The following is an 11464-nucleotide window of genomic DNA, read 5'->3' on the forward strand; positions in this document are numbered from 1 at the left end:
GATTCCGTCATATGCCTTATATTATAATGGTTATTTACTGACAAAAAAGTACAATTTGTGAACTACGTCAATATATGACTTGAAGGAATATATTGCAGTGTTAAGAATATCATGAGCTCATCAAATAATCAATTATGAGACATTTGATGTGTCAATTACTGAAACAGATCTCAACGGTCTCCTTATTGTCTAAGCATGTGATTTATTGTTCCTTTTTCGATCTTTAACCCAAAGCTTATACACAATAGTGTTTATCCGTACTGTAAATATACCTTATACTTCAGAATATAAGCAATCCTATCCAGTCTATATCACCTTGTACATTATAGTCTTCGGAACAATACCTCATAGTAAATCCGAGGATTTCGTATTGTTCAAGAGTTTTACAGTAGAGAAAAAAAAACGTTTGAACTTTGGACCATTTATGTTGGTGGTGATGAAAAAAAATATACATATAAAAAGATGAAATGATCATTCAATAGAGAATATATTCAAAAGAGTTTTTCTATCCTCATCACTTCCAATCATGACCATTTCAAAACTAAATTTCATTAGAAAATTAGGTGAAGTTGAAAAATTCTTTACTTCAATCACAAGAATTGGACGTTATAATAATTTTAGTTATATTGTTGCCAAACAACAAACTTATTCACCTGAACAAATCCATTATTCATTATCTCAAACAATCAAATCAAATCCAATCTTAGCAAGTGTTGTCTTGAATGATTCAATATATTTACCAGATTCATTGAAATTGAATCAAGTTTATTCAAAATGGTCAAACCATATCAAATTGAATGAACTATTTTCCAAGATCAATGGTATTAGATTTAAATATTCTGAAGATTCAAATCTCTTTAAGATTGTTGAAACTGATTCACATTTTGCCTTTACTATGGATCATTCAATATTTGATGGGAAATCAGTAATGTCATTATCAAAAGATTTCTTATCAAATTTAAACAATACCCCAGCTTCCCAAAATGTCAATGAACCAATTTATAAATTCAACCCTAAAGATACAATCTCTCCACCTTTAGAAACTATCCTACATCCAAACTCTACAATTCCTAAAAGATTAACATCAGATTTACCAAGATTTGAATCTGGTGTTCATTCATATGGTTTAGGTAAACATCATTTCCAAACCAAAGTCATCAAGAAGCCATCAAACTTGAACATGTCATTAACAACCAAGATTCAAACATCATGGGTCAAGGCATTGATTGAAATGGGGTTCCCAAAATCAGTTCAATATGATACATGTTTTGGAGTTGATTCAAGAAGATGGATTGGTAAATTACAAGATTCATCAATTAGATATGGATGTTATTCAACTGGTTATTTCCAAAGTATTGATCCATTGAATGTGGATCCTCAACTTTATAGTGATGAATTAAGAAATGACGCATTGACTGGTGATATTTTACAACCATTTATGATGTATGCTACATCTGGATTGAATTGGGATGAAGAATTTTCTAAAAATTATAAGGAAATGCATAGAGGATGTCTTGAAATTACAAACATTGGTAAAGTGGAAGAATTAGATAGTTGGTTTGTTCAATCAACTTTTGATTTGGCGTTTGTGTTTGGTATTAATTTAGTTGTCTCGGGTGATGATTTAAGATTTGTATTCACTATGGTTGATAATGAAAAGATTGATTTACAAAAATGGAGTGGGATAATTGATAAATTTGAATTTTTCATGATTAATCATTAGCCATTAAATTAAAGATGTTCTTTCGAATATATAGATGCAGCATAAAAATCAATTTTCCAAATCACTTGAGTAGTCTAAAGCAGCATGATAGTTACCAGTTTCATAATCATAATCATAATCAACAGGCGCCAGTGATAAATGTCTTAGTGTAACATAGCCGCCCAATGCATCAGTGGAATGGATCAATTCCCTTTTCAGTTTCTCCATGTTATTATCAATGAAATCAAATTCATAACTATAACCAGGCAATATTCTTGGTTTGAAAATGATTTTTCTATTAAAATGATCCATATAAAAAGTGTTGAAAGTCAATGAAACATATTCAGGTTTTGTAATCAATTTAACGAAATCTTCAATGGATTCCAACAATTCAGGTTTCAAACAATCTAGTTTATTTAGCAGTTAGAAGTTGATATATTTAGTTTCTTCTAGCACCACCAAGTTGAAATGGAGTTGATGACCAAACAAGTTGTAAATCTTGGATTTAAGAGAGGACTGGGCCACTGTGATCTTGTTGAGGGATAGTCTGAAGGAGCAGCTGAGCGTCATGGTTGTGGTTGGATTAATTTGATGGCAAATAGTAAAAGGAATAAAGTAAAAGAATGTTTTTTCCAATCTCGATCTAGTCATTAGCCGCTGAGTAGAAACTTTGCGAGACTCTCATAAACAAACACAAACTGCTCTGGGCTCTGAACCATCATCATCCGCCTGGCTCTGAGCGCCTGGACAAGGACCTCCACAAGGTCGTCTGCCTGGGAGTCACTGGGGTCGTAGCTAGAGACACAGTTGAACAGGTAGTCCAGTGCCACAAACGTCCCTGAGCGGCCCACTCCAGCTGAGCAATGGACAATCAACGGGTTGGCCTCGTCGTTGAGCCCCCTGGCGAGCTTGGACAATTGGTGGATTGCCTCCCAGTTGTCTGGTTTGCTGAAGTCTGTCCATTGGTCGTAGTACAAATGGTGGATAACTCGTTCATCAACAACTTGATCAGTGGTGCCTGGCTTCAACATCTCCAAGGATAACGTGGTGTAATGAACACCTGGAATGTCAACGTCTTCACTAGCATCAATACACTTCAATCTCAAGTCATTTAGGAACCCATCTTTACCACTTTTGAAAACAACAAAATCATCCTTAACATCTAACCAATACTTGAAACATTTTGATATCCCATGCTCTTCTAATGGAGTAACCATACATATAACAACATTCTTTGCAGTGGTACTCTGTGCAACCATTTGCCAGAAATGACTAGTTGTATTGAAAGTTGGACCTTGACATGAAATGTAATTTGATGATTCACAAGGCTTGCCCCATTTCTTTGTTAGGTCTAAATGAATCTTTGATGCATTGATATAATCACTAAAACCTGGTTTCACTTGCAATGCTACTCTTGTACGATCATATGGAATCACATTTTGATATCTGTTCCGTTTCAGATCGAATCCTTCAACACCATGTTGTAAACTCCATCTTGATTTATCTTGATGAATTGTTGCTTCATGAATTCGTTCACCTTCTAATAACTTGATCTCTTCAAATTTCTTTAATAGTTGGTATTGAGATTGTTGCAAGTATAAAGGCAATTTCCTTTCCATTTTCTGGACTTGTTTCTTCTTCCTTGGTACTTCTTGGTCTAATAAAGAATGTGGTGATGATTTGTGGAATATTGGAATATCATGTAGTAGTTTGAGCATTCTCGGATATGTTTTTTTTTCAAGGTCTTTGTAAACGTTAGGTCTTATTAAATGCTGACAAAACACAAACTAACAACTAGTGTACTCTCTTTGTAAGTGATAATGGAGTGTATATATATATATGAATTAATAATTGGAATTGAATCATTTGTACCTTTCAAATAAGTTTTACTCTTGTCTGTGATTGAAAAGATGGGCAAATCGGATGGATCAAACGATCCCAAACACCCTAGACATAAGCCCAAGGGGACCTATTTGGTGGGCCTAGAAGAAGCTGAAGGGGAGTCTGACAGTCAGACAAGTTAATCATTGTCTCTATGCCCTTTGCCAATGTCTATTTCTCATCATACAATCCCTGTTACTGTTTATATTGTCCAGCCGTGTAACGTAACTTGTTTACGTCTCTGCCTAGCCTCCGCCTAGCCTCTGCTCCCAGAATATACTTTCCAGAAGGAGCCCTGCCTAGAGCTCCCGGATGGGACCCCCCTCCAAACTTTTGGGCGTGGGTGTTCGCGAAATTCGTTTTTCAAGAGGTTTTTCTTGGTGCAAAACTCGAATGTCATTTGAGTTTTAAACTGGGGGATAAACATAATTTTACAATTAACAGACCCTCTACTTCCAATCATAATGGAAATATGAAAGCTAAATCACTCACTACTATATTCAAAAGATCACTATCTGACTATGTCACGTTCCCCATCAGAAATTATAACCCAGCTCCAAATCTAAATCTATCAAAAGATTCAATATACAAAAATGCAAGATTGAAAATCCAACTATTAAAAGCTCCTTCACATTTCGGTCATTTTACAAATAGAATGAATAGATTATACAATGAGGATAAATATACTGTTAATATGATCAAAATACCCATCAGAATCAATGATTATGGGGTTGATAAAACTGTGGAACAAGAATGTTTTACTGCAAGTGTATTTGATGGTCATGGCGGTGATGAATGTTCAACTTTCCTAAGAAATCATTTAAATGAACAAGTTGAAACTTTAAAACCTTCCAAAGAAGGATTTATGAATCTATTATCAAAATATAATGAAAATATTGGAGGTTATTGGAAAAGAATATTTAGGAAAAAAATGATATTTTCAAATCAATTGAACCAAAACAAGATGATATTGATGATTTGAAATTAAGATTAACACAGTCTTATCTATCTCTAGATTATAAATTCATTGAAAATAATCATTCTAAAACAGGTTCAACTTGTACATCAATTTGGTTATATAACCTAGATGGTCGTGATCAAAATAATTTATATTTTGAAAATGGTATAGTTTCAAAACTAATAGTTTCTCAAATTGGTGATACAAAATGTTTGATTTGTGATAAAGATGGTATTGCACATTCATTAAATTCAATACATCATCCAACTTCCACAATTGAATCTAAAAGATTAAATAAATATAGTGCAAATTTTGCAACTGATTCATTTGGTGAAAATAGATTTATGAATTTTGCAAATACAAGATCTTTTGGTGATGTTATTGCTAAATCAAAAGGTATAACTGCAGAACCTGATATAACTTCATATATAATTGGTGATTCTTCTGAAATTTTTAAGAAAAGTTTAGTTAACCAAACTATTGGTGGGAAAGGTGGTGATGAATGTTTTTTAGTTTTAATAACTGATGGTGTTACAAATTATGCAAATGATCAAGAAATTGTGGATTTAATTAAAACTACTCATAATAATAAATTGGGGAAACCTCAAGATTGTGCAGAAGAAGTTATAAAATATGTTGAAGCTATTGGTGGTGATGATAATGCAACTTGTCTTGTTATAAGATTAAATAAATGGGGGAAATGGCCAATGGAGGATAAAACTGGTAGAATTAGAGAGGAAAGATTAAAAATGGGTATATCTAGAATGGAAAGAAGATAACCTATGAAAAACCAATAAGCATAATTGATATATATATATACATGTAATATACAGGGCATAATGATGAATAAATGAGTTAAAATCACTTGTTTTTAGTTTGTGTATATCTGAAAGCTTTTCTTGTTGGTGCAAATTCACCTAATTTTGAACCAACCATATCATCAATAACTTCAAATTGAACATATTCTTTACCATTATGAACTTGAAATTTTAATCCAACAAATTGAGGTAATATTGTACAAGATCTTGCATTTGTTCTAATTGGTGTACCAGTTTTCAATGCATGTCCTATTGGTAATGGAACAACATGTGGACCTGTAAAAAAGTGTTAGTATTGAATAAATCACAAGCTAACGTTATTGAATACACACCTTTCCATGCTGAACGCTTGAGTAGCACACTAGCAGCTCTCATTATGGTGTGATATTGAGGTTAATTCTGAGTATCCTTCAAATCAACCACTTTTTTTCACCAAAATACAATCAAATCGAAAAATTAAATATGGTCGGAATTGCTTCTCTAAAATTACAGTCATGTGACCTTTAACCCTCGAAATGTTGAATCGGAAAGAATCGCGAAATCTCAAAAGGACCAGGTCCCGGGGATTTTTAAAGTTTAGCATCAAAGGGAATCTACACGAAAACATGATATGATTTTAATTATTGTATTGGTATCAAGATAGTTATACAAATTGTTAAATGAGTGAATTGTGTTCTCATAGATAATTGAACCAGCCAGTATCTGAAAAGGTATCACGTATGATGAAGTATGCAGTAGGGAGAATTGAATTCATGATGAGTTGTATGAAGAGTATTGTTGTTTGATTTACTTGGAACCACTAAACAATCCATAGTTTTCTTGGTTGAAACCATATGGATTTTGATGATGTAAAACATAATGGTTTTCAAAGGCTTTAGAGTTTAGTTGGACATATGAATAACCAACTAATAGAGCAGTGGAGATACCTGCAAATAGGATTCCATTTGGTTTTCTGATTGGAGCGTTCATTGTGTAATAATAGTGTTTAAAGTGTTTGTCTTTGGATTCATATCAATCTGAACTGTGAACAAAAGCAGGAAATCCTATTCCTTTTATACACCAATCCTCATTGAGTCTTTGACGTAATCCTATGATTCCCTAAAACCATGGGGAAGACAAAACAAATAACCGGTTGTACAAAACCATGGACTGCTGACCCGGGAAACTGCCACTACCAGACCTCACAAAACAGGACAAACCGTTGGAACTTGGTTGTATTCATCAATCAGCTCACTATTTGAACAAACAAACAACACTATTGATCAAGTGATTTTGTATAGTTGATTAGTTCTAGATCCTATGATTCCCAGTTTCAAAGGTGCTTGATTACATCGTTGATACAAAAATCACCTGTTAAACTACGTAATCAACGATCTAAATTAAATTCGAAATGTTCCGAGATCTGCAGTGAAAAAATCTGATGTGGTGTTGGGATGTTGAAAAGCTCAGATCATGTGACTTATCACGTTTTTTAGTGCTAATCTTGTAAATTTTTTTATTGTACGAGATGAGATGAGTTTATACAAGTCATCTTCAATTACAAGCGCTAAGCTCAAATCAACAATTAGAATGTTTGCCGCTAGATTTGACCCTTTGAGTCTTGTGGTGGAAGATGATAAACCTGTGACGCCTTCAAAAAGATCATTGAGCGATGCTGAAATAGAGAGTGAAAGTGAAGAGAGTGATAAAGATCAAGATATGGATAGTGGAAGTGATGAAAGTGAAAGCAGTGATAGTGAAAGTGAGAGTGAAGACAGCTCTGATGAATCAAATAGTGAAGATGAAACTAAAGATGAAGTTGAAGTTGAAAAAATAAATGATGAGCCAGAAATTCAACAGGATCATGATACAAAATTCTCATCTATAATATCAAGATTCAACAAATCAATAGCAAAACCTAAACAAGATGAAGAGGAATCTGAAGAATCAGACGATCAAACAGAAAAACATGAACTTATACCATTACCACAACCTGAATTACCAAGAGATCAAAGATTATCCCGTGCCTTGACAAATAATTCATTAAATTGGCTAGCAAACCCTCAATATATCAAGACTGATTCAACAAAACCATTTAATGAATTTGATATTTCACCGAAAATCTTGAAAAACTTACAAGATTTGGGTTTTGATAATGCATTTGCTACACAGATTAAAACTTTAGATTTACTATTACCTGAAATCAATAATAAATTAAATCCAAATTCCATAAAAGGTGATTTATTAGTTAATGCATCAACTGGGTCTGGTAAAACTTTAGCATATACAATCCCAATCATTCAATCTTTACAAAATAGAATTGTTCCAAAACTAAGGTGTATTATATTAGTTCCAACAAAACCTTTAATCAATCAAGTTTATAAAACTTTAATCTCCATTTCCAAAGGTATTGATTTAAATATTGTTACTTTAGGTAAAACTGATTTGAACTTACAAGATGAACATTTAAAATTGAAAACAAATGTTCCAGATATCATTGTATCTACACCAGGTAGATTAGTTGATCATTTAAATCTACAAAGTATTGAGTTGAAGAATTTACAATGGTGTATTATTGATGAAGCTGACAGATTATTAAATCAAAGTTTCCAAGATTGGTCAAATGTTTTAATCAAAAATTTGAATTCAATCAATGAAGGTAATAACTTATCAAAAATTTATAAACCAAATTTAATCAAGATGATCTTTTCAGCAACTTTAACTACAGATTCAGGGAAATTATCAAATTTAAATTTCCATAATCCAAGATTGATCATTGTTAATAATGAAGAAAGTATATTACAAAATGACAAGATTTTCACATTACCTTCACAATTATCAGAACATGTTGTTAAATTATCAAGTTCTTCATCAAGTCATAAACCATTATATTTATTGAAATTATTAGAATCATTACAATTTCCTCATAATGTTTTAATTTTCACAAAATCTAATGAATCAACTCTCAGATTATCAAGATTATTATCTTTAATTTCAAATAAATTACAAATACCATTAATAATATCAAATATCAATTCATCACAATCAAGATCTGAAAAATCAAAATTATTAACTCAATTTGCCAAAGGTGAAATTCATATATTAATTTCCACTGATTTAATTTCAAGAGGTATTGATATTTTAACAATTCAACACGTTGTCAATTATGATTTACCAAACTCTTCAAGAGAATATGTTCATAGAGTTGGTAGAACTGCTAGAGCTAATAATAAAGGTGATGCTTACAATTTCCTTATTGGTAAAGGTGAACAAAATTTCTGGAATAAATTTAATTTGGATATTAATAGAGGTGATAATGAAATTAGTGAAATAGAATTACAAGATATTGATTCAATGAAAGATGCTTATGTCGAATCATTAGGTGAATTAGAAAAAGAAGTTTTTGCAACAAATTAAAGAATTATGATCATGTGAATGTATTATAAGAAAATAAATAAACTTTGAATAAATAAGGGTCAATATATATTAATTGACAAGTAAAAATGGGGGTTTCTGTGTTTTTTTCCTCATGCAGCATCTGGAGTGTTTGCAATATATTCAATAGCATCACCAACAGTTTTAAATTGAGATTGATCCTTTTCTGGGATTTCAATACAAAATTCCTCTTCTAATGCCATAATAATATCAACAAGATCTAATGAATCTAACCCTAAATCTTTTGTTAAACTTGATGAATTTTCAATCTTGGAATTTGCTGAAACTTTATCAAAATTTTCTAAAATTTCATATATACGTTCTTGTATCACATCTTTTGTTAATTCAGGAACATCTGAATAAAATCTAACACCCGTATTGAAAACTGGTAATTGATGAGTAATAGGTAAGGATCTTGAGACAGTAATGAAAGAAGGGGTCTTTGATACGATTGAGCGTCTAGCAACTTGGAGTAATCTTGATCTTAGCATTCTGGAATGGGTCGTTTATTGTTCTTTCTGAAGTTGATGTTGAATTTAAGGATTGAAGTAAAGAATTGTCAACGCCAAAGAAAAAAATACAATTCGCGAAACTGTATGGCGCGTACCAGATTCAGGGTTAAACGAATAAGCGCGATTTCGCGAATGGGTTTTGTACAATTTTTTCAGAAACAATAAAATATACAGATACTCGAGAAAATGCTTTGATGGTGGTGTGGCTGACGGTTAGGATTGGAATAAGATAGATGGGCTTTAAAGTAATCTCAAATAAAATTGACTTCAAAAGAACCTTTGTTTGTTGGATTTTTTTTTGGAATATACATTTGATAGTTAGGCGTTCGCGAACATAATCAAACCCGGGTAAAAAAGTCGAATTTCTCGATCGTGAAAAGTTGAGGAAAAGGTCCAAAATTGAATAGAAAATTATTGTAAAGAACGAGTTGAATCAGATTAATCCTCATCCCACCATCCCACCATGACTGCTCTAAGATTCATGTTCAAGTCTTTAATGACTTCTACTCCAACCACCAGCATACTTCGTCAATCCACCGGTGCCTCATCAAGATTTTTACCTTCTTCTTCAACATCCATAAGCTCAATTTTTTCCAATCCATTAAATCCAATCAAAATAAATAATAGAATGGCCACTATAAATCAAATAAAAAGAGGTGCCGTCAAACCTAATCATAAAAGACCAACAGGTGCTCCACATTTAGACAGGTGTCCAATTAAAAAAGGAGTTGTGCTAAGAGTTATGGTTTTAAAACCTAAAAAACCAAATTCAGCTTTAAGAAAAGCTTGTAGAGTAAGATTAACAAATGGTGAAGTTGTTTCAGTTTATATCCCTGGTGAAGGTCATAATGCTCAAGAACATAGTGTTGTTTATGTTAGAGGTGGACGTTGTCAAGATGTACCAGGTATCAAATATCATTGTATACGTGGTGCTATGGATTTGAGTGGTGTTGCCAATAGAACCACTTCAAGATCAAAATATGGTGTGAAAAAACCTGCAAAGGCTGAATAGATGATTTGTATATAAATATTAATGAAGAACTTACATGTACATATTCAGGACAAACATATTTGTGTATTATTATTTATCTTTCAAGGAAACGTCTACCAGTTGCAGTCTTTCTTTCAACAGCTTCATCATTTTCTGGTTTTGCTCTATTCAACACTTTTAAGTATTGATTAACTCTGAATCTCATTCTTGAATGCATATAAGCTTTTGAACATTTGATATGATAATGGAAATAATTTCTAAATAATTGAATATGAGAAATTGTATTATATCTTTTTTGTTGAACTAAATGTCTTGGGAATAAAACAAATGTGACATAACCTTTTTGTTCATTTGGACTAAACTTGATCAAATCTCTAATTTCTAATGGTGGTTCTCTATGAGAATATAAAACTTGTGGGGCATTTTGAACAGCTCTTTTTCTTGCATCAACAAATTCTTGTAAGAAAACTTTACCAAAGATCTTATCTGTTTCATCTTTGAAAATTGTGGAAAATATAACTGTAACTCTATCAAATGATGGTTTAATATAAATAGATTCTTCATCTCTATAATTGATTTCAATGATTGATGATGAATTTTCTGGTTCAATCCCAGTTTCTTGATATTTAGCATTTAGTTCTTCATATTCATCAAATGCTTGTTCGAAAGGAGCAGCTAGTGTGTTTCTTTTCAATAATGAAATTTGATCAATTATTTCCAATTGTTCTTCTTTTGATTTTGATGCAATCTCTTCTAAATCAAGATAAATTGAATAATTATAACCTGGCTCCACTGTATCAGTTTGAAATTGGCCATATATAGAGTTCAATTTACCAGTCACATCATATTTGCTTAGATCTTTCCAAGATTTGGAATTTATAGAGACTAGTAATTTTGTTTTAGATTCAGGTGTTGATAAATGATAAGTTGTATAATCAAAATCTGAAACAATTCTATCAACATTTTGAGGTGTTTCAAACAATTCAGTCAATGTTTTCTTGATCAACAAGTTATCACTTTGTAATTGAAGCATTTTTCAAATCCCAATTGGTTCAAATTTAAAACACTTTTCCAAAGCTTTAACAATATTGTCATTACCTGTCTCCTTTTTCGATCCTTCCCAGAAATTCAAATCGCTAATTTTGAAAGTTCAGATACGAGGGTGACTTTTCTGTCAGGTGACTTTGG

The 11464-nt window shown here is 32.1% G+C and overlaps 9 protein-coding genes across 9 annotated transcripts; 5 read left to right on the plus strand and 4 right to left on the minus strand.

Annotated features, from left to right (window-relative positions):
- Positions 1-526: 526 nt before the first annotated feature.
- Positions 527-1723, plus strand: WICANDRAFT_62993 (uncharacterized protein; the record flags this gene model as incomplete). The annotated part of the gene is made up of 1 exon (XM_019183473.1): positions 527-1723. The coding sequence occupies one exon, from the start codon at positions 527-529 to the stop codon at positions 1721-1723; it is 1197 nt and encodes a 398-aa protein (XP_019039643.1).
- A 629-nt stretch (positions 1724-2352) lies between these two features.
- PTP1 (tyrosine protein phosphatase PTP1) lies at positions 2353-3321 on the minus strand (the record flags this gene model as incomplete). The annotated part of the gene is made up of 1 exon (XM_019181786.1): positions 2353-3321. One exon carries the CDS (start codon positions 3319-3321, stop codon positions 2353-2355), a length of 969 nt encoding a protein of 322 aa, XP_019039644.1.
- Positions 3322-4022: 701 nt separating this feature from the next.
- WICANDRAFT_92856 (uncharacterized protein) lies at positions 4023-4577 on the plus strand (the record flags this gene model as incomplete). The annotated part of the gene is made up of 1 exon (XM_019186385.1): positions 4023-4577. A coding segment is annotated over exon 1 (430 nt), but the record flags the coding sequence as incomplete, so codon positions are not given.
- Positions 4578-4859: 282 nt separating this feature from the next.
- WICANDRAFT_92857 (uncharacterized protein) lies at positions 4860-5394 on the plus strand (the record flags this gene model as incomplete). The annotated part of the gene is made up of 1 exon (XM_019186386.1): positions 4860-5394. A coding segment is annotated over exon 1 (419 nt), but the record flags the coding sequence as incomplete, so codon positions are not given.
- An 8-nt stretch (positions 5395-5402) lies between these two features.
- Positions 5403-5734, minus strand: RSM19 (mitochondrial 37S ribosomal protein uS19m; the record flags this gene model as incomplete). The annotated part of the gene is made up of 2 exons (XM_019185685.1): positions 5403-5635; positions 5692-5734. 2 exons carry the CDS (start codon positions 5732-5734, stop codon positions 5403-5405), a joined length of 276 nt encoding a protein of 91 aa, XP_019039647.1.
- A 1323-nt stretch (positions 5735-7057) lies between these two features.
- Positions 7058-8755, plus strand: DBP6 (putative ATP-dependent RNA helicase DBP6; the record flags this gene model as incomplete). The annotated part of the gene is made up of 1 exon (XM_019181686.1): positions 7058-8755. The coding sequence occupies one exon, from the start codon at positions 7058-7060 to the stop codon at positions 8753-8755; it is 1698 nt and encodes a 565-aa protein (XP_019039648.1).
- Positions 8756-8871: 116 nt separating this feature from the next.
- On the minus strand, positions 8872-9147 carry WICANDRAFT_20217 (uncharacterized protein; the record flags this gene model as incomplete). The annotated part of the gene is made up of 1 exon (XM_019180862.1): positions 8872-9147. A coding segment is annotated over one exon (276 nt), but the record flags the coding sequence as incomplete, so codon positions are not given.
- A 766-nt stretch (positions 9148-9913) lies between these two features.
- Positions 9914-10297, plus strand: MRPS12 (mitochondrial 37S ribosomal protein uS12m; the record flags this gene model as incomplete). Its single annotated transcript, XM_019181827.1, has 1 exon — positions 9914-10297. The coding sequence occupies one exon, from the start codon at positions 9914-9916 to the stop codon at positions 10295-10297; it is 384 nt and encodes a 127-aa protein (XP_019039650.1).
- A 73-nt stretch (positions 10298-10370) lies between these two features.
- On the minus strand, positions 10371-11309 carry ARC35 (Arc35p; the record flags this gene model as incomplete). Its single annotated transcript, XM_019181733.1, has 1 exon — positions 10371-11309. One exon carries the CDS (start codon positions 11307-11309, stop codon positions 10371-10373), a length of 939 nt encoding a protein of 312 aa, XP_019039651.1.
- Between the last annotated feature and the right edge of the window lie 155 nt (positions 11310-11464).

The sequence above is a fragment of the Wickerhamomyces anomalus genome (assembly GCF_001661255.1).
Source record: "Wickerhamomyces anomalus NRRL Y-366-8 unplaced genomic scaffold WICANscaffold_3, whole genome shotgun sequence".
Taxonomy (NCBI): domain Eukaryota; kingdom Fungi; phylum Ascomycota; class Saccharomycetes; order Phaffomycetales; family Wickerhamomycetaceae; genus Hansenula; species Hansenula anomala.